This window comes from Ciconia boyciana, chromosome 7 (genome assembly GCF_034638445.1).
Source record: "Ciconia boyciana chromosome 7, ASM3463844v1, whole genome shotgun sequence".
NCBI lineage: Eukaryota > Metazoa > Chordata > Aves > Ciconiiformes > Ciconiidae > Ciconia > Ciconia boyciana.
This window is the reverse complement of record NC_132940.1, coordinates 30,863,099-30,883,606: the sequence shown is the minus strand read 5'-3', so window position 1 is coordinate 30,883,606 and position 20,508 is coordinate 30,863,099. Positions and strand designations below refer to the sequence as shown.

At 59.2% G+C, this 20,508-nt stretch overlaps 1 protein-coding gene across 1 annotated transcript; it reads left to right on the top strand.

The window, feature by feature from the left end:
* The first annotated feature begins 3,138 nt into the window (after positions 1–3,138).
* Positions 3,139–4,722, top strand: IER5 (immediate early response 5). Its single transcript, XM_072868057.1, has one exon. The coding sequence runs from the start codon at positions 3,274–3,276 to the stop codon at positions 4,039–4,041; it is 768 nt and encodes a 255-aa protein (XP_072724158.1). The 5' UTR covers positions 3,139–3,273; the 3' UTR covers positions 4,042–4,722.
* Positions 4,723–20,508: the final 15,786 nt, after the last annotated feature.

The window sequence follows — 20,508 nt, the reverse complement described above, 5'->3', positions numbered from 1 at the left end:
GCTGGCCGCGCCACCGGCTGCAGCTTGCTGACGAGAGGCCATCTTTGTCTGCCAGCCCGTCCGCCCTCCTCCTGCCAGAGCTATTTCGGGAAACAGCAGCTGAGCCGGAGGATTGTTAATTGTTCGTCAAACCCCTTCCAGCCCGGTTAGATCACATGCGGAGATTAGAGTGCCCCGTCACACCCTTTCCTCTGCCTCCTTCTCCCATATCCCCCCCTGACCCCCCAGCGATGGGGGGCAATGCTCCTTCTGCGGGCAGACGGACGGACACGAAGCGTGTCCGACTGTCCGGGATGCTGGCCCCACCGAGGCAACGGCTCCCGCGCCGTGCAGAGCCATGGGTATCACGGAGATGCCGAGCCGTGGGTGCCATGGAGATGCCCTGCTCGGAGGGGAACCCCAGCAGGGTTGCCCACCAGCAGGGACCGGCTCCGGGTGCAGGCAGGAGCACAGGGCAGGCAGGCAAGCAGGAAGACAGACAACAAAGCCACCCCAGGCGCTGACCTCAGAAGCTGCCATGTGACTCTGCCTCAATCTTACTAAAGCATGACATCAGCCTGGGAGGGAAAGGCAGGGCTGCCACCAAAATACTGCCTGGCTTAAACGGGCTGCCTGTGCGCTTCCCGGACGGCCTCTGCCTGCACTGCTGCCGGTCCTCTCCTCCTGCCTTCCTCTTGCACGGCCACCCCTGGGAAAGCAAACTGCTGCCCGTCTCTTTGCAAAGGGCACGAAGTGCAGGCAGGGGCAGGGAAGATGTCGAGGCAGGGCTTTGGTGCCCTGGGAATAGCGTGTGCTGACGGTTGTGCCTGACACCCGGCGCGGTGCTGGTGGGTGAAACCGGTGGCACCAGGTAGTAGCTCTGCTGTCTGACGGCGTGCACCTCTGCTCCTCCCTGCTGGCTCTCAAAGTCCCCTGTCTGAGCACTAACAGGGATGAGGGACCACTTGGTACCCGTCCCCATCATGCTTATCTCTGGCCAGGGTAGGGGAGAGGCTGCCAGCCCCCCTGGTCCTAGGCAGGGTAGGTAGCCAAAACCTGGTGACCAGAGAGAAATGGTGCCTGATGCCATGGGGGTGAGGCGGTGAGCGGCAGAACAGGTCAGTCCGCTCGGATCCAGCCATCTTTACTCAGCACAGCTCTCGTGCGCTGTCTCCTCCACCCACGTTTGGCTTTTTCCAGCTGGAGGGATGGCTTTGCACTGCTGCTCTTCATTCACATCCGAGTCGGGAATATACCCAGCTGAGATGTATCAAACCTGGCTTTATCCTTCTAACCAGGGTCATCTCTGCTGAGGATGCAGGTGCCTGGATCCTGCAAACAGCAGTCCCAGAGCAGCATGCCTGGTGATGCACAAGCCGTTTTGCAGAGGCACAACCGAGCACCGTGCGGCGGAGAGGGCACCGGTGGTGGGCAGACATGCCGGCTGCGGGCGAGGAGGAGTGACTGCAGTCCCAAACATCTGAGCCCAGACCTGCCCCAGCTGGTTAGACTGACCCGAGGGCTTGGGCCAGGGTGTTACCAGCCCTCCAAGGTGCGGGGAGCAGGTTCGGCGGGTCTGGAAACCCTCGGTTCCCACCGCTGGGGCTCGCGTCCCTCTGGCCTCCCACGCTGGGCGTGGGGAGGACAGCCCCAGTCTCTGCAGCTGGGAGAGGCTCGCCCTGGCGCGGACAGGGGGAAGGCCAGGACCAGCTGTTTTGGCTGGTGTTTTGGCTATGCGGTTGAGCATGCTCCGGTCTAGTCATTTAAGATGGAGTGTGGCAGGTTTGTGCAAGAGGAGGTGGACATTTTGAGATGTCAGCCCCCAGGTTGAAGTGCCATTGTGTTCAACATCCAAAGAGTGGCATTTGAGGTTTTCCAGCTGCCCTCAAGTGGGAAGAAAACATGCCTTTGGTCCGAGTGTGCATTTTTTGGGGGGAAGGCTCCTGCTGTGTCAACTATGTCTTGATGTGGCTGAATCTTCACCTGTTTTTTGTTACTGCTGTGACCAGCCAGCCCCTTGTCCTTCCAGCAAGCCAGGACGTGGTAGCAGATCCTGCCAATAAAGCATCACGACAGGCTGCGGCTCTCCTTTTGGGGGGTCTGCAGATGAATCCCTTGGAAAAAAAGGGATGGAAGTGAGTTGTTGTGCGTCAGCTGGGAATGGAAACTGATACTCCAGGGTAGCACATTGAACTTCCTTAATTTTGGGCCCTTTCACTTCTTGCCTCCTTGCAGACGGTGGTTGCTCCTCAGTGGAAGAAAGAGGCTCCCCGCTCCAAGCCCTGAAACACCCCCGAGCTTTCTTGGAGGCTTCCCTGGTGCCTGGAGCTGTGTCTGGGGGGGTGGGTTGTCCCCTGCAGCGCCCAGCCACCAGGCTGGCCCTGCTGCTGGGTTTCACAGCTGTGGCAGAGTGAGGTTTCAGTTCCCAAAAAAAGTGCCCCAGGCTGCCATGATCCCCATCACCCCTGGAGAAGCTGATGGCCTTCCACATCCTCCCTTGTAGCCCTCCCTGCCCCCATTGTGGATCTTCCTGTTCTACCCTGGGCTTTCTGCGAGCTTCACTGCCAGACCCCTGGAGCAGATCTCCACCTGGCAGCTGGGCAGGGATGGCTTTCTGCTCAACATCAGGGCAGGTTTTCCTTGAAGTACTCAAAGGTGCACTTCCCCCTCCAGCCAACACCAACACCAGTTCCTTCTCTAACACGACAAGATGTCAAAGACCAGTGCTGAAACTGGGGGAAACGTTTCTAACTTGCAGAAAACAGGGGTTGCTCTTGCTTTGGTGTTTTTTTTTTTCCCCCAAGAAATGTTTCAATTGTTTTGGCCAAAATTCCCACTGCTGCCTGTCTGTCTGTCTGATCAAGCCAATGTGGAGTGCAGTGAAGCTGGGGTGCTGCAAAACCTGGGGGGCTGCAGAGCCCGGGGTGCTGCTGGAGCCCTGCCTGCCGTCCCCCGGCTGCTGCCAGCGGACGGGCCCCACCAGCAGCCGTGCGCTGGCGTTGCCGCTTTAAGAGCCCTCTCCGCGGGGCGAGCGTTCGAACCCGCTCCCCTGCCTCGCCATTGGCCGGCGCGGGCGCGCGGGGGCCAGCCGGCGGTTGGAGGGGCCAACGGGGCGCCCTGATTGGCCGGGGCGGGGGCGGTATAAAAGGCGGCCGGGCGCGTGGGCTCGCCTCAGTCGGCGGCGCGAAGGAGCGGCGTGCGGAGCCGGGGAGCGGGCGGCGGTGGTGGCAGGCTCCCCACGGCACGGCTCCCCACGGCCCGGCTGCCCGCGGCCCGGCGCCGCCCCCGTCCCCCATGGAGTTCAAGCTGGAGGCGCACCGCATCGTCAGCATCTCGCTGGGCAAGATCTACAGCGCGCGGGGCCAGCGCGGCGGCCTCAAGCTCCACAAGAACCTCCTGGTGTCGCTGGTGCTGCGCAGCGCCCGGCAGGTCTACCTGAGCGAGCCGGGCTGCCCGCCCGAGCCGCCCCCCGCCGCTTGCGGGCCCCCCGAGGAGGAGCCGCCGCCCTGCACCACCGCCTGGGCGGCCGGCGAGCCGCCGCCGCCCCCGCAGGACGAGGCGGCTAGGGGCGGCCCGCGGCTGCCCGGCGCGGACTGCGAGGGCGCCCGGCCGCGGCGCTGTTGCTGCGGCTGCAGCTGCTGCTGCGCGGCGGCGGCGGGCGGCGAGGCGAACCGCGCGGACTGCGCCACCGCCGCCGCGGGGGCCGCGGCGTCCCCGCCGCCCCACTGTCCCCGGAAGCGGAGCGCCGGCGAGCGGGGCCAGGCGGGCTCCCCGGTGAAGAAGCCCCGCCGCGAGGTGGAGGAGCCGTCGCCGCCGCCGCCGGGCGAGCAGGAAGACATGGAGACGGGCAACGTGGCCAGCCTTATCAGCATCTTCGGCTCCAGCTTCTCGGGACTGCTCAGCAAGGAGCCCAAGGGGCGGCGGCGGGCGCCCCTTGACGGCGGCGAGGCGGCGGCGGCCACGCCGCCCGCCGAGGCGGCGGCCGAGCCGGGGCAGATCTGCTGCGACGAGCCGGTGCTGCGGACTCTCAACCCCTGGAGCACGGCCATCGTGGCCTTCTGACGTGCCGGCCGCAGAGACTCGCCCTCCGCCGCGGCGATGGGGGGGGCCGGCCGACGAACGGGCAGCCGGACCGAGAGGTGACCCCTCCCGCACCCCCGGCCCGGCGGAGGAGAGCGCCCGCCGCACCGGACCGTGCGGGCAGCGCCGCGGGGTTCCGGCGCCGACGAGTCCCGGTGCCCTGCCCCGCCGCACGGGCAGGACCGCGGGGCAGCAGCACTTCGCCCTTCCCCGCCCGCCGCGGGCACCCCGGGCCCCGTCTGCCGCCACCCGCCCTGGGAGTGGGCCGGACCCGGCCCGGCCCTCCCGGAATTCCCCTTCCCGGGCGGGCCGGCGCCCGGGGGAGGCTCCCGGCTACCGCCGACACCGGGGCGCTCCCGCCGGGTAATATTTTAAGCTTGGAAAGTATTAAGTTTATTAAATAAAGTCTCTATTTTGGAAAGGTTTAGGTCAGAACTATTACATGGTGCTTTTTAAAAGTGTTTATTGAGAGAAACGAAGTTTACAGATGCTCTGATGGAAAGTCCTTGAGCCGGTTCGTTAGGCTCGGTAACTCCCGGTCTTTGTTGTATAAAGGCTTGGGGCTCCCGCAGGGATTTTTGTACAGTGTTCTCCTTCAGTGATGTATCTTGTTTTGTATAAAATGTAATTCTACGTGTACAACACGTATTAAATATTTTGAACTGTATAAGCCTAGTCCCTGTTTGTGCCCCCGCTTGGCTGGGGGGGCGGGGGAGGAGGGCCGCGGGGAGCCGGGCAGGCAGCAGCCAGGGTGTGGTTGCTGCATGTCTGTGGCTGGATCCACCCTGCCTCGCCGGAGGCGTGGGGTGGGTTGGAGTCCAGCTCCTCTGGGAGCCGGGAAGAAAGGAAACTTCTGTCAGGGCGGCTGGAGTCCTTCCCAGGATCTTCCAGGTGCTCCCGCTGCTCCTCCGGCTGCAGCCTCTTCCCGGGGCCAGAGCTGCCGTGGCATTTGAGGTCTTACTCAGTACCTAATGTGCAGAGTCACTCTGTGGGTGGAAAGTGGTTGCTAAATCCCAGAAGAGCAGCTGTGTGCAGTGCCGGCCTGTGGCACGGCCGGGTGGAGGGCTGACCTCCGGCTTCGCCTGCTCAAAGCTCCAGGCTGGGGGTGTGCGAGTGGATCCTTCCTGGAGGCAGGCTGTGCTCACGGCCAGCTGCTGCTCTGCTAGAGAGATTTTTCAGTGCCTCCTGTTTGCTGTTACTTGCAGAATAGTTAAAATGGTGAATATCAGGGTTGGGTTTTTTTTTTTCATTATCAGTAAAACTATAAGTAGGTTAAAGTTCCTGCTCTTAGGGGTGGGGAGAAAAATTTGGCCTCTGCTTCACAGCGGCTGTGGAGTGCCCCGAGGCGTTGTAATTAGAATGAATTGTGGGGGAACTTTTTTTCCTGCTTCTTGCTGGGAGATTCACTGGAGGCTTCTCTGCTCCTAATTAATGAACTTTTCAACTGAGGATTGCATCTCTTGCAAATCAAGGAAGATGTTTGTGTGCTGTGAAACGCAGCCTGGGTTATCTGGCTGAACCTCAGGGGCCCGGCTCGGGTGGGAGAGCTGGGGAGAGGCGTGGGAGATGAGCGATGACCAATGTCAAGCTTTCTGCTCTCTGCTTTCTCTGGTGTGGCTGGAATAGAAGCGTGTCGGGAAGCAGTGCTGTCCCTTACGGGGGGCACTGGCGCTGCAGGCTGGGGTTTCTGTGAGAAGGGGAAGTGTCAGGCTTGGTCCTCCCAAAATGCTGGGAGGGCAATGAGAGGAGGACTTGCAATGGGCGAGAAGCATTCTGGTCTGGGGCGGCTGAGAGGGAGCTCTGCTAGTTTGTGTACAAGTTAGTAGCTCCCTATTCTTGTGTAAAAGCGAAAGTCTTAATTTTCTTGATAATTGCACTTAATGGTGACATATAATTTTAGTCTGGTAGACAGCACCAAGGAAATTGCGTGTGACGAGGCACTTCTTTCCACTTGATGACCTTTGGGAGTGATGGGAAGGTCCCAGCCCTGCTTCCCCTGTACAAGTGCTCTCCAGGAGAACCCTACAGCCCAACAGCGTGGCTGTTGGATGGGAGACAAAATCACCTTGGGACCTCTCCAGTAAGAGGAGAGCACCGGGAGGAGGAGGGTGGCTACGAAGGACTTACGCCCCAGCTCTCCTCCTGCTCCCTGGCAGAAGAGACACCCTGCTCTGAGGGCACAGGTTGCTCTCATGGGTCAGAAGCTGGGCTGGGGGGTGGAAACGGCCTCCTGCACCCGTACAAGCATGGCTTCCTTCCCAAGGCGAGGGAGGGAGGGCTTCAGTCCTGCTTCTTGTTCGCCAGCAGCATCTCCATAGAAGCAGATGGTTTTGCCCAGGGCTTGCAGTCAGCTCCTGAGCGCCAAAATGGGATGGGGGCATGCCTGCTCTTGGCCGTCACAGAGTTAATCAGGAGCATCTTGGCGTATCTAAAGGTTTTCTGGGCACCCAAGTGCTGGAAGAGCGTCTGGTCCAGTTGGTTCGTGCGGCCCCGGTGTCCCTGTGCAATCAAGACCCAACCTCCCTTTGGCATGGATCACCAGCGGTGCTTGTATCTATTTTGCCTTCCAGAGAGGAGTTGTGCAACACCTTAATTGCTGTTGGCCTCTGAAAATACAGCAAAGACTACCCAGAGATGCCAATGTGGCTCCTTCTGGCTGGCGTGACCTCTCTGCGGAGCTATCTGAGGGTAACCAAGTTCTCGTTTACCAGCTGATAACCACGGTGCTGTGTCCCCAAAAGACCCGGTCCGGCTCCATCGACTGACAGAGCCATCTCTGCTGCGCCAACATGTGCCTCGCTTGTTCCCGTGGCTGTGGCTGTGTTTCTATAATGCATGGGGTTTGCTCCCTGGGACATGCGTGTCCCCAGGGAGCCACAGGCTGCTGCTGCTGAGAGGGCTGGAAAAAATAACCGAGACAAGATAGCTGCCAGTGAGCTTTGGCTCGTTATAGAGGGGTCTGCACCTCCACTGGAAAATTAGCCTCAAATCAAAAAACACCCGTAATCACGATGCTGTGTTACTTTTGGAATCAACTTTTCTGCTCTTTGTTTTGTTTTTTTCCTCCCCCAGTGTCTTTTTTTATTCCTATAATCACTTTTACCTAAACAGGGTCTGTTTTCCTTAATTCATCTGTTCCGTCATGCTGCTTCTATCCCTGGACTTTTCCTTCTGCTCATGGCGCTGCCTTTCGATTGCCGCAGAGGTGAGGGTGATGGGGACGGGATGGGACAGCTGAGCAAGTGAGGGGGAATGAGCTTGAGGAGAGGCTAACGACCCAGACCTGCTGCCCAGGCCAATGCCGACGGAGGGAAGAGAAGTGCATAAATAAGCCAGATAAAAATAAAAACTTCCATCAGTTGGAAGAGACCGTGACTCCTATGGAAACTACCTCATGGGGTCGAGGAGGATATGACTTAATGGCAAGATGGTGGGATCCTCACCTTTCTAGAATAGCAAGGAGCTGTTGGAAGCGCTCGCCTGGGCTGCTGCCCCCCCCAGCTCAGACGAGGTCCCCTGAGAGCCTGGGAAAAGAGCAGCGCTGGGAAAATCCCTTGGCGCAGCCGGAGGGTGGGGTGGGTGCTGGCAGAGGGAGCCGGGAGCGTGGCGGCCGGGCAGCCTGGAGGATGCTGGGGAGGAGGGCGAGCAGCAGGCTTTCACTTTTCTCCTGCTCTAATTGGCAAGGAGCGATCGCCGGTTGCAGCTCCGGGCGGATGAGCTGCGGCTCGCATCAGGGATACCTTCTGGAGAGAAGGAATGATTTAAAACCGGCTCTTGCCAATAAGGGAGCGTTAATGGTGTGAATCATCTCGGCCTTTAAAGGATGGACGTACGTCTGGGCCGGGCCAGGCGCCAGCCGGAGGAAGCCCGCAGGGCTGGGAGGCGATGGGCAGCGAGGGGCCGGGGCTGGCGGGAGGCTCCGCGTTTCGCTCCAGATGCTCCTGCTCCCTCCTGGCCTGATGGGACCCGGCCTTACCCGCCCGTCCCTCCTCTCCTGGGGCAGGGGAAGGGGGGAAGGCGCTGCACACTCATTGCTGCAGCATCCTGTGTCAGCGCTCAGGAATCCGGCGAGCTGCTGGGAGGGCGGGCGGGAGGCCGGCCAGCGCCGCGGGGCTGCGCGCCGGCTGGGGCCTGTCCCGCCTGGGGAGCCGCGGGGAGCTGGGGGCACCGGAGCGGTCCCGGAGGGGAGGGGGGATGCTTTGCCAAGGGCTAAACCCCAGGGCAGGGTTTTTGGGGGGAGGGAGGGGTGGACAAGTACTGTGGCGCAATACTTCTCGCTTAAATGATGGCTCAAAAGGCTGGTGAGAGGCACGTCTGCATCCCCCCCCAGCGCTTGCATCTGTCTCCAATGTACTGTGCTTGCCGGCGATGCTCTGCCAATATATATTTAGGGTGGGTGGAGGGAGCTGCCCCCGGTCCCCGGCGGGCTGGGCAAGGCAAGGGCTGTGCGGGGCGCTTGCAGGGGAGTGGGGGCTCATCCTCGCTGCTCTCCCCGGGCAGCGACAGGCTCGGTGTTTGCGTGGGCAGGGTGCTCCCAGCCCCGGGGGAGCTGCGCAGCGGGAGAGGGAAGGCAGCGAAGCTTGCTGGCTCGCAGAAAACCTCGGAGCTTCTTCCAAGGAGCCTCCAAGCACTGTTGCGAGGCTGGAGTGGGGCAGAGAGAGGGGTCAGCACTGAGAGGGGATGGCTGGTGGGGGGAGAAGCCGGCTGGAAGCTGCCCGGAGCTGCCTTGGCACAGAGGGACCCCAATGGAGGAGAGCTGTTCCAGGCCAGCGTGGGTCCCAGAGGCAGGGTCAGGGCCAGGCGGGCGCCGGGATGTGGTGACAAACACAAACAACTCAATTCTCCTGGTCTTCTGGTTGTGATTTCTGCTCCTGAGAAGCAAACCCTGCAGGGCCCCCCCTCCCCTCCTTCGCCCCAGCTGGGCGAGGGCTGGCCTGGCCGGGGTAATGAAACGCAGAGCTGCTTGGGAGAGCAGAGAGGGGGGAAGGCTCTGTTTGAGGTTTTGTGCCTCTGGTTTCCTCTGGCCCTCTCTCCCAGTGGGGTGATTTATTGGTGATGGAGCCTGGGGAGAGGGGGAGGGAAGGGCTTGGAGCTGCAGGCAAATAGTCATCGTGTATTTCCCAAGCACTCCCGCGAGGTAGAGGGGAAAAAGGGACGAGGGGAAGGTAAACTGCCTGGGGCAGGGGCTGTAGAGCATCATTTACTGGAGCTGAGCTCTCCTGAGCTTGTCCCAGTTGCTCTGAGGCGGTGTTGAGAGCTTTGCAGACCGAAGGACTGCCTTTGTGGTGGATGCACGCTCCCTCCATCCTGATTTCCCCACCCTCCCTCCATCCCGGCTTCCCTGCTTTCCCAGGACGGTGCAGAAGCAGAGGTACTGGGTGCTGCTGACCTGTTTTTGGGCACTTGTGTGGAGCAGCTGTGCGGCTGGAGGCACTGCCAGGCTGCGATCTGCCTGGCTGCAGATGCATTTGCTGCCTACAGCTACCCCAGCTGAGCCCAGCCTTTCCCTTAAGCCACGCTTTGGGCTCTGCCGCGTTGCTCTGGCACTGCCAGCAGTGAGATCTCCCTCCCATGCGGGATGCTGTGGTGTGCCGCTGTGTTGCAGGGTGACCTCCTGCTCGGGAGAAGCAGACAGGGCTGCCTGTTGTTCATGCTTGCTGCTCTGGTTGAGAACGTGTGTGGTTTCCTAGGGGGAAGGTCTCCTCCTCCTCCTCCTCCTCCTTGCCTCTGCTGACAGCATCTGACCTCAGCTGTCGTCCTCGGTGGTGCAGGGGATTAATCTGAGCCTCGGGACAGGTTGAGGCATGTCCAAGGCGGAGGAGAGCTTCATGCATACAGACACAGAGGAAGGAACAAAAACAATTCCCAGGGAAATATTTTCCTGCTGCTTTTCCTGGCAGTGAGCAGAGTGGGAGGAAAAGACCTCGCTATAAATTGCTTGCAGGAGACTCGAGTCTTGGATCTGCTTTCCCTTGGCCTCCAGCAGCCCATGAAGCTCAGCTCCCGCAGACGCACACCGGGAAAGCCGCAAAGGGTGCTTGCCCCCCAGCCTGTTGCTCAGCTGAGGCATTGCCTCTGACACCCGCTGCCCGCCAAGCTCCGGGGTGTACGGAGCTGACTCGGAGCATTTAAAAAGCAAAGGGAAACCTCCCCACTGTGGAGTAGCAAGGCAGAGTCTGCTGGTGGACTCTGCCCTTTGCCTGCTCTGGCCTCGGCCACCCTCCTCCTCCTCCTCCTGCTGCTGTTTGCTTTGGCAAGCCCGGGCTTCGCCCCACCAGCAGAGCCCTGCGGCCCCGGGTCAGGCGGAGCGGGAGGGGAAGCTGGAGGCACGGGGCAGAGAGGGTGCCTGCAGGGAAAGGAGAACAGGGAGGGAAATGGAGAAGTAGATGGCTGGCTGGGCGGATGGGGCATGCCAGCTCTGCCGCCGAGGGCAGGAAGGACACGGCTCGCTCGGAAATCTGGAGGGTGGCCTGGGAAAGGCAGGAAAGGGGAGCGAGGCAGGAAGGAGGGAGAATGTCTGGAATGGGGCGCAGAGGTGGGAGCCCCAGTACCACGCCAGATTTGGTCTGTGGGAGTCCCATGGGAGCCTGCTTCCCTTGCCTGTGGGCTGGGGGGTCTGGCATGCTGTGGTGTCCAGCTCCCCTCCCCGAGCAAACAGAAGGATGTGGGCAGCCTGGCATGGGCAGCTAGGCAGCAGCGGCTCCCCGTGTGCCATCCCTCACGGAGCAGGGGTCCCAGCTGGACTGTAGTGGAGCATCAGCTAGAAAAGCAGGGGAGGAAGTGGCTGTTTCGGCAGCAGGAGGCAGAGAAATCCCTGCCAGCTCCTGGTCGCCAAATACAGGCGTTGAATCCTCCTGCTCTGCCCTTTAAACCTGCTGCTGCCCTCCGGTGTAGCTCCCTTCCTGGTGGCCCTGGGCCTGGGCACCCACTACTCCATGGGCACTTGCTTTGCCAGGAGAGCAGCTCTGGGTCAGAGCCTGCTTTGAAACCCCCTGGGACCATTTCATGCTCAGTTCCCCTGGTTTAATCCTGCAAACCCGGGCACTGGGCAGCACAGGCAGGTGGTCTTTTCCAGTGCACGTGGTCCTCCATCCCAGCTCCCTCCATCCCATGGCGTGCTGGGGGTGGTGGGAGAGTGGGGCGATGGAAGCAGCAAGCCAGGAGCTGGGGTGGGGGGCAGGTTTGCCCCTGTAGCGCGGTGCTGGGGGCACCAAGCATCTCTGCCTTGTGCAGCCAGGTGCAGGGGAGCCGCGGGAGCAGTGCAGCGTTATGTCTCCATGGCAATGTGGCTGCTATTTTTCAAGGCGGGAGGAATTTATGTGTTTTTTCACCCAGCACTGGCCCAGGGACGGGAGCCAGAGTGCAACAGCAACAAGCAGCCGCAGTCCTGTGGGGATGGGGGACATGCGACGGGCAATGGGCCACCCTCACCTCTCTGGGGTGAGGGCAAAACCCCCGGATCCCAATCTTGCCCCCGACCCGGGGCTGAGCACGTTGGCAGCCCCTGGGGCAAGGGTGCAGGGCAGGCAGGGGAGGGCAGAGCCGGCTCGGGCTGCTGGCTGCTGCCCGTTTGTAGCCCTGCTTGCTCCTGGGGGGATATTTGACCCGGTGGGCCCTTGGCATGGCGGAGAGGCTGGGAGGAGCTGCATCCGGAGGAAGGCATGGCTCCCATGGGAAGGCAGAAGGGACGGAAGGACGGACAGGGGAGGGAACCGGGGCTTTTCTTCCCTTTGTCCGGTGCTGGGGAGAGTTGCAAAACACTCGCTGGTGTTTTCAAGCTTTACCCTGTGCAGGGTTGGCAGGGCCACGGTCTCCTTCCTAGCTCTGGCACTCGGCGAGGGCTGACGGCAGCACCCATCGGCAAACAGCCCGTGCCACTTGCTTAATCACTGTGGGTGGTGAGTGGCCCTGCCCTGTGGCTTTTGTGTTAATGGAAAGCAAATGTCAGAGGGATGTAAACACCGGCCAGAGGGCCTTGGGTAAAAGCCCCACTGGGCATTCACAGCATCGCTTTCCTGGCCTTTCTCAGAGCACGGCTCTGTCTCTAAAGGGTAGTGCCTGTGAGGCCGCGCTGCCTTCCAGGGCAAATTTCTCCCTGCTTTATCCTTGCTGAGATTTTCCAGGGAGAAGTGATGCATTTTGTGCTAAAAAGCCAATTTGTGCGGAGGTGGCTGGGGCCGTGCATGCCTCCCGCTTGACCTTGTCCCCCCCTTCGGGCAGTGCCCCGTGCGCACTGGGCTCACTGAAATTCCCTCCCTGGAAAGGGCAATGGAGCGAGCGTTTGCCTTCAGCTCAGGAGAGTATGACGTGATGTCCCTGGTCGGTGGCCAGGTGGGGAGGGACCGGCCGCCCTGGGTTCAGAGCGGTGGCATGGGGCTGACTGGCGCTGGGAGAGCACCAGGACACACTTTCCTGGGGGGGTCATATCTGAGCAGGAGGGAGGGCTGTTAAAAGTAAACAGGGTGACAAGTGGCAGGAAGAAGGAACCACCTCTCATGTCCCCACAGCCCTCCCTGGGGAAAGGGGAGCGGCTGTAAGGCAGCATGTGCCGCCCGGTGAGCCGAGCACAGAGCCAGGCCCTGATCCAACCCCACCGTGGCGGTGAGGTCAGTCCCGTCCCCGGTCACCCCAGCGCCTTGCACCCCTGCTCACAGCATGCTCCTTCCCTCTCAGCTCACAGTGAAGCCCGGCAGTCCCGGCAATGGATGGGCACTGGAAAAATGTCACCTTCACAGATTGGCAAAAAAACCCAGGAGGAAAACTGTTACTGTTTTCAAGGCACCTCCTGGCTTTTCCTGGCACGGACAGGGGCTTGGGGAGCACTGGTGATGCCATGGCAGAGCCTGGCACCGTCCCAGTGGCCAGGACTCTCCAGCCACACATGCTGGGTGGGGACACTGCACTTTCCCACACCCCATGTTGGGACACGGTGGTCCCCTTCTGTGGGATGGCACTGGCAAGGGGCACCGGGTGGGCTGCTGGCAGAGGATGGGCAAATATGAGTGCAGTCCCTCCTGCAGAGCAGGCACGTGTTGCCGGTGACGAGGCGTCAGGCGGTGGAGCGGTTTGGGTCCCCCTAAGCCACCACTGCCGGCTTGGATGCTGGTGGCAGGACAGCTCGACTCCCCGGGGGACCTGAGCTGGCAGTCAGCACTGTTTTGCGCTCGTGGCAGCATGGCCCCCTGTCTTGAGCTGCGGAGGTTCTGGTGCCACGGCTGGGCAGAGCTGGCTGTGTCCTGTCCTTGCAGAGCTTTCCAGGTGGGGAGAAGCTCCCGAGTGTCAGGAGGAGGAAGGGAGGGTGGCCGTGTGCTCAGCTGTGGCTCCTCTGGCACTCTTCGGAGCACAGCCCAGGGGGGGAAGCAGCCGGTGCACAAAGGCAGCCACCACGTCCCCCCACGGGTCCCTGCCCACCCAGCCGTGCATCGCTTCTTGTTAGATCAGGGGCGTAGGAGGCTGGAAGTGACCTTGAGAGATGGCGTGCCACTCCGGCCCTTGAACGAGCCTGGAGATCACCTGGTAAGGAACGGGTCAAGCTTCCCCCTCGCGGGACTCAAACCCCATTAGATTATGGTGCTGCCCTACCCCAAACCTGGCTGCTTTGGGGGCATGGGTGACGTTCAGGGACCTGCTCCTGGGATGTGTCTCCAGTTAAGGTGGTGCTACCCAAAACCAGCCACATCCAGCCACATGAATGCATCTGTTCAGATAAGGGCTGGTGAGAGGACATGCTCAGGGCTGGCCAGGCGAGGTGCAACGTGCTGCTGTAGTTTACCGGAGCTGGTGGCCTGCGACTTGTCCCCACAAGTACCTACACCATGATTCATGCCTCCTTCTAAAGACCAGCATGAGTGTGCATGGAAATCAGCGTGAATTCCTTCAGTTGTGCCAGGGGCAGAAGATTCATCCTCCTCTTTCCTGCTCCTCCTCTGGCCTGTAAGTTCCCACAGTGGCAGCCCAACAGGCACTTATCTCTGGGGACACGTGTGTCGGAACAAGGGCTCTGCCCCATCCATCATCAGATGTTCTTGAAAGTGCTCGGCTCTGGTGGGAGGAATTGTGGGTGACAGCCCTGTGCCTCCTGAAACATGATGGCCGGTTTGTTTTGCAAGTGGGTGCGTTAGTGCTGAAGGTTATGTCCGTGTTTCGGGACAGGTTTGGTGCCAGAGTCCCCTGGGAAAGTTGGGCTCGGCCCCCACCCAGCCATGGCCAGCACCCAGGGATGCAGCTCACTCAGGAGAGAGAGGCTTCAGGAAGAAAAAAAGGCGACTATTTCCAATGCTGTCACTAAGATATGAATATCATCAGAGCCTTTGGGTGTAATCCTTGGTGACTGTGTCCGGCTGCTGCCTGCTAAGCCCTCGGTGAGAAGATGTGGGAAAAGACACGACCTAACTGGAAGCAGGCTGTAAATGGAGCTCCTCTTATTTCGTTTCCTTGTACAGCAAAGCCCTCTCGTGGAGGTCGGCAGTAGCTTGCCAGAGAAAAGCTGACTGCTGCGATGTGCTGCTGCTTCCCAGGGAGACCCAGTCCTCTCCCTGGGACACCGTCCCCTGGGGTCCCGCCGGCTGTTATTAACAGGGCTGTCCCACGGCCCCAGCCTGAGAGCACACGGGACAGACCCAAATGTGCCATCGCACCCCTGAGGTGGCCCGCCTGCACGTCGGCTTTGCACGGTTGTGTTTCATCTTGTGGGGAGTCTCGGGTATTTCCAGGGAGCTGCTGAACCTGCTCTCCTGGCTCTGTGAGGAGATGCTCGGCACCTGGTGGGGTGGCCGGTCCCTCAATGTGTGCCTTAGAAAATGGGAATGGTTGTGACTTTGGCTTTCCTTAGGGGCCAAAAGGCCTTTTGGCTTTTTTGGACACCCCAAGTCCCCCCCCAGTCTGTAGCATCTGTCACTGGGATCTGTGACACTGGGGTGGGACAGCGTGTGCTTGCTCTGGGGCTGGTGCTGCCTGGGTCTGCTCCAGACCCCGTGCACATTGCCGTGTCCTCGGCATGGATAATTTCCTGGGGCCGACAGTGGGTGGTGGCAACCTACTTTCCTTCTGGAGGTGTAAGGCTCCTTGAGAGAGCTGCCACAGCAGTAGTGGCTTTGTGTTACTCTGCATGCCCTGGCAGGGCCCCTGTCCTGTCCTCTGGCCCTGGCTGCTGAGCCATCTCTATCCTAAGGTGACGCTTGAGCCTTATTTACTGCAGCAGATCTTGGTTCACCTGGGAGCATCATGGTTAACAGTGGCATGTGTCCTGGGCTGCCCACACCAGATGTGAGCAATGCCCCGTCCCTCAGCATCTCTGCTCCTTTGCCTAGTCTGGGTCACCTGCTTGCAAGGAAGCTCTCTTCCCCAAAGCATACAGCCTGTTTGGCTCTTTAAGTCCAGCAGAGATGAGCCATTGCTTCACCTGCAGAGCTGGCTAGCTGATGGCAGGGTCCTGAATTGCCTCACCTGGGCCTTCCACCTGCACCCTATACCAAAGGCTATACTGAAGCTCAGCCTAGGGCTCTTAGTTCCCAGTTGGGTTGTCTGGGGGATGCTGGGCTGTCCTGCTCATCCGGGAGACCTCCTTGGTCCTGGCTGCAGCTTGGTCCTTGAAGGCAGGGAGCATGGTCAGACTGAAACAGCATCTACTGCCCTGCTTACAGGTGAGGACAAGGAGTTCAGGCAAGATTTGATGCTGCAAAGCGTAGGGTATGGGACTGATGGGTTCTATGCTGAGCCCTGAGGGTCTTTTCTGTGTACTGTGCTGCTGGAGCTGTGGTCCTGTAACTGCTGTAGCATGTGGCACCGATTCTAGAGCAGTGTCCTTTGCCTGGCTATATATAGCATTTAAGTGCCTGGAACAGCAAACAAGTAGCTCTGAGGGATTATTTGCATTTTATTTTGAGACACCATTTAATGGTCACCTTGCACATATCGCTCCTTTGTGAGCCCCCAAGTCCTGGTTTAATTCCAGTTCGAGTAATTGCATCCTGCTACCATTAAATGCCTCCCCCTGCCACAGCCCTCCCCTTGCTCTCCTGTGGCCCCCAGTGAAGGGGATATTTTCCACCTGGGAACCCCTTTGGTGCTGCTGGCAGCAGCTGGGTGCCCTTCCACCCCAATCCTGGTTCTGTTATGGTGGCGGATGAGGGGTGCCCTTGTGCTTTGGGGGCACCAATACCTCATGACTACTAAAACCCAATGAATCCCCAGGAGCTGGGCTTTTTCTTTGCACTGCCCAAGCGCTCAATTCCCTTTGTCCTGACTGAGTTTAATTCCCCACATTGGGTATGTTTAAGTAATTTTCTTGCACTTCTAGTTACACAAAAATTGTTATGCTGGTTGCATTTAAATTGTACAGTTGCCACCTCCTCTATGGGGGCTGATGGCAGTCTGTGTAAATATTTAGTGTTTCTGCTCAAATGACATCAGCCTTTTGCTTTCTCCAGCCCACCTTCTCTGCTGGTGCTTTGCATGCTGTGGCCTTGAGCAGGGTGTCAGCAGGGGCTTGTTCCTCGGTCTCTGCGGCTCTGACTTACACCCCATTGGGGGTGATGGGTAAAATATCACTGGTGCGTCTGGGTGAAGATTGGGCGTGTTTGTGTGCCTGTGTGCGGGGAGCAGAGCAATCCACAGTCGTGCTGCAACAGTGATCAAGAGCAGGTGATTTTTGCAGATGGGTCGTAGGGTAAGACTTTGGTGAGGCTGGTTTCTGGTGGGCTGTGGGGGGGGAGCAGGGCTGTCATGGGCTCGTCTCCCGTGGAGCATCCCCTGTACCCACTGCAGGCACTTTTGCTCAGAGCCAGGGTTTCCTGCAGCAGCACTGGCCCCTGGGTGCCGTGTTCCTGGCTTCGTCCCCTCACCCTGCGGAGCTGGGATGCGCTTCCTCCGTGGCCAAGCCGGCAGATGGGGCTCCTGCCCACGGCGAGCTGCTCCGGAGGAGGCTGGAGAGCTGGGCATCCCTGGGCAGGCAGCGCTGGCGGTGGCCCAGGGACGCTTACTGGCCCCAGTCCCTTGTAAAGGATTCTTGGTTCATTGCACAGGCTTTTTTTGCCTCCTAATTATCTCACAACAGCTGAACTCGACATTTCCTCGAGGCTTTTCTTGCAGTGCTGAGCCTGGTCACACACATGGTCAGTCGGGGTGAAGAGGTCCTTGACCTCTGCTCAACTTCACCTCCCATTGCCTGGCCCAAACCCCACCTCTGAGCTGCTCCTAGCCATGCAGTGGGGAGGACCTGGGGCGAGGGGGTGTCTGGGGGAGTCTTTCCCCTTGGGGGGATCCTCATGATGGAGTTGCATCATGTAGGATTTATGCAGTGAGTTATCAGGTCTCAGTGCCGTTGGGTGGGTGTCTCCCTTTCTGCTGGCCCTTTCTGCTGGGCTGGAGGCTGTGCTCTGGGGAGGACCAGGTTAGGGGAGAGGCACACTGTTCCGTTAGCTCCCAGGCAGGCTCTGCTCGGCCAGCACTGGGGCAGGGGTTTGGTATCTGTTTGGCATCTTCTCCTCACCCTTTTTTTAAAGTAAAAGTGGTTTGCAGCCAGGCACTTGGGAGCAGTGCAAGGTGCTGTCCTTGCTCCGTGAAGGCTTCAGGTCAGGAGGACCCCGAGGCTGAATGCTCATGCCCCATGATGTCCCCTCTGCTCCTGCTGTGCCTGAGCACCCTTGTGCTGCTCTCCTGCCTGTGGCCATATGGGATGTCCCACCAGCAGCAGCTACCTGGCTTCTTGCCTGCTATAAGTGTACCCAAAGCCATCTCCTGGCACCGTGCTCTCAGACCTGTCTCTTTGCAATCCAGGAGCCTGTCTGCGCCAGGGTCTTCCTGCTCCTCTCCCCTGCTGGACCCTGGCACCCTCCCACCTCTCCCCAGCTGTCCCTCTGTGAGCGCCCAGACGCAGCATTCATTTTAATTGTTCAGCAACATCTCCTCCTTTGATCGATAAATTACCCTCTGCCATCTCCAAAGTAATAAAATAAAAACCTCATGGGCGTAGAATGAGTTGATTGAAATTAATGATTTTTCTTGTCGTCTCGCTCGAGCTGTAAAACAGCCTCTTCCAGCCGCTGTCACTCCTGGCTCCTCACTGCTCTTGTCCTGCTCTGCATCTCCCCGGGGAGCTCTCTGCTTGCAGGGACTCGGTGTCTCAAGGAACAGCCTGTGGCATCTGGGTCAGGGACCTGGGGCCACCAGACAGCTGGGAGATGATCATTAGCATTATTAGCTGCTGTGCTGTCTGGAAAGAGCTGCTGAGCTCAGTTATCCTCCTGGAAGGGGATCTTACATACCTGGCAGGTGGAGGAGGCTATGGGCAGGTCTCCTGGCCAGCTCCTCTTCCCCCTGGGCCATGCTGCTGGAGATTCCTGTTGTCCTCAGCTTACCTGCTGGGTGCTTTCTGGGGTGGGGGAAGAGGAGGTCTGCGGGGTGACTGAGTCTGCTTCGCTATAAAATCACCAGTGACCCAGAGAGGGTGTGTGGGAATTACTTGGTTGTGGACTCTGATGTGAGATCTACGGGACTTCAGCTGGAAGCAGCAGGGTCCAGATACACAAGCTGTGTGGAGAGGTAGTAAGAAGGGGGACTCCTTGCTGCAGGGTGCTGTGGGTGCTTAAAAAAAAAATCTGAGCTCAAGGTGTGGTGAAAAAGTCTGGAAAGAAAAGACCATGGAGGGCTATTAAATAAAAATGACCATCTGCTGAACATGGAAGAGCATTTTGGGGAAGCATCACTGCACGCTTGCCCTGTTCTCATCCACTTCTCTAAGCATGCTGGCTGTGGCAGGAGGTAGGGTGATGGGTTAGATTTGGTCTGCACAGCCCAGCTGCCCTTCTAGGTCTGAGGATGTCAGGCCTCCTGCCTTCTGCCCACGCTGCTAACATTGGGCTTGACAGGAGCTTGTCTTTGTGCTCCGCCACAATGTTTGCATGCTCTGAGAGCTGGGGGGTCATCAGAGGCGATGGCATCACCCCGCATCGGGCTGGGGGCTATCTTGCTGATCCTGCAAGTAAGAAGCAACTCATCATTTTTATTAGCTAGATGCAGGTTAAAGGCTCCTGGTGATGACATTGGGATGCGATTAGGCATATTAGAAGAGGTTTTGTGCCTTCCTGAAGCATAGAGGATGGGATGCAGAGAGAGAGGGGCTCTGGGAGGCAGTGGGTCACTAGCCCATCCCCATTATGTGCCCCATGTTGGTGCCAGGCTGCGGGAGAGCCACATTCTTCCCTTTGGCTTGTTTGCAACCATAGGGCTGTTTTTTCCTCCTGAGCATTTCTCCTCACTGGCAGCAGCTGCAGTGAATTTGAGCAGTCATTTCTCCTGTCTGCTGGGGATGACACACGCTGCCTTGCATGGTGAACTTGGGGACTCCCTCCAAAAATATCTGGGAAGGTCTGCCTTCCTCATCCCTGGCAGTGCTTGGGGTCTGAGCTGGGACAGGCTGCTCGTGGAGCTCCTCAGGAATGCTGAGTCGTGGCAGGTTTGGGGTTTGCCTGATGATCCCCCTGCAAATAACAGGTGGCTGAGAAGGGCTGAGCAGATCCACCGACTCCCAAATGTGGGTCTGAGGGAAGGGGACCTGTGCAATACATCTTCCTGCTCTCAAGCTCCTGTTATTTGTCCTCTGAGATGGCCAGCATGCTGCTGTATGGCCAGGTATGTAAGCCAGCAGCAGTAGGTTTTAGCCAGAAAAGCCAACCTCCCCCTGCCTTATCCCGGTCCTGTGAAGAAAGGCTGCATTTTGCAATTTTCCTTTCTCCCTCCCTCTGTGCTCCCCAGCTGTAAGTGAGCAGAAGGCTGCTGGAGCAGGAACCAGGTTGCTTCATGAAGGCAATTTTAGGTACCTTTTTTCTGATGTTGCTTTTTTTGACATGTGGATATTTGGAGATCCTGCCAAAGTACTTTCTGGGGTGGCATCCCAGCCCACCAGTGCTCTGGAGAGCAGCTCTGTGCTGGGCATGGTCTCTGCTAGTGAGGGAAATTGCACATGCATGCACTAGGAACACTGGTGTCAGACTGGGAACGCAGTGCACTGAGAGGAGGCTGCTCACCTGGGAGGCACTGGCCGTTTTAGGTTGCAGACCTCCTGCTCGCAGGTATGATAAGGTCTGCTTGCACTGCAGGTGGTGGAAACGGCCTCAAAATGAGTGTAGGTATAAAGAAAGGTGGAAATAAAGAGCAAGGCTTGGTCCTTCCTTGTCCCAGAGTGGTCCATGTGCTGTAAGTGGACATCACGACCTTCCCTGGCTGGGAGGGACCCTGCTCCAAGGCTTGTCCCTGCGTGACGCCTGGGCCATGCCTGCTCACAGCCCTGCTCTCAGGGTGACTCATGACACCAGGTGCAGTTACTGGAGCCCAGAAGAGTTGCTACATCTCCTTAGTTTCCCTCTGTTCTGACAAAACAGCGCCCAGCCCATGCCCTTGGCAAGGATGCCTGAGTCCCTGGGCAGCAGCTCTCTGGTGGACACCCCCGTG

Excerpts from the sequence above, each read along its gene's own strand:
- IER5 (XM_072868057.1), top strand. The coding sequence starts at position 3,274 with ATGGAGTTCAAGCTGGAGGCGCACCGCATCGTCAGCATCTCGCTGGGC.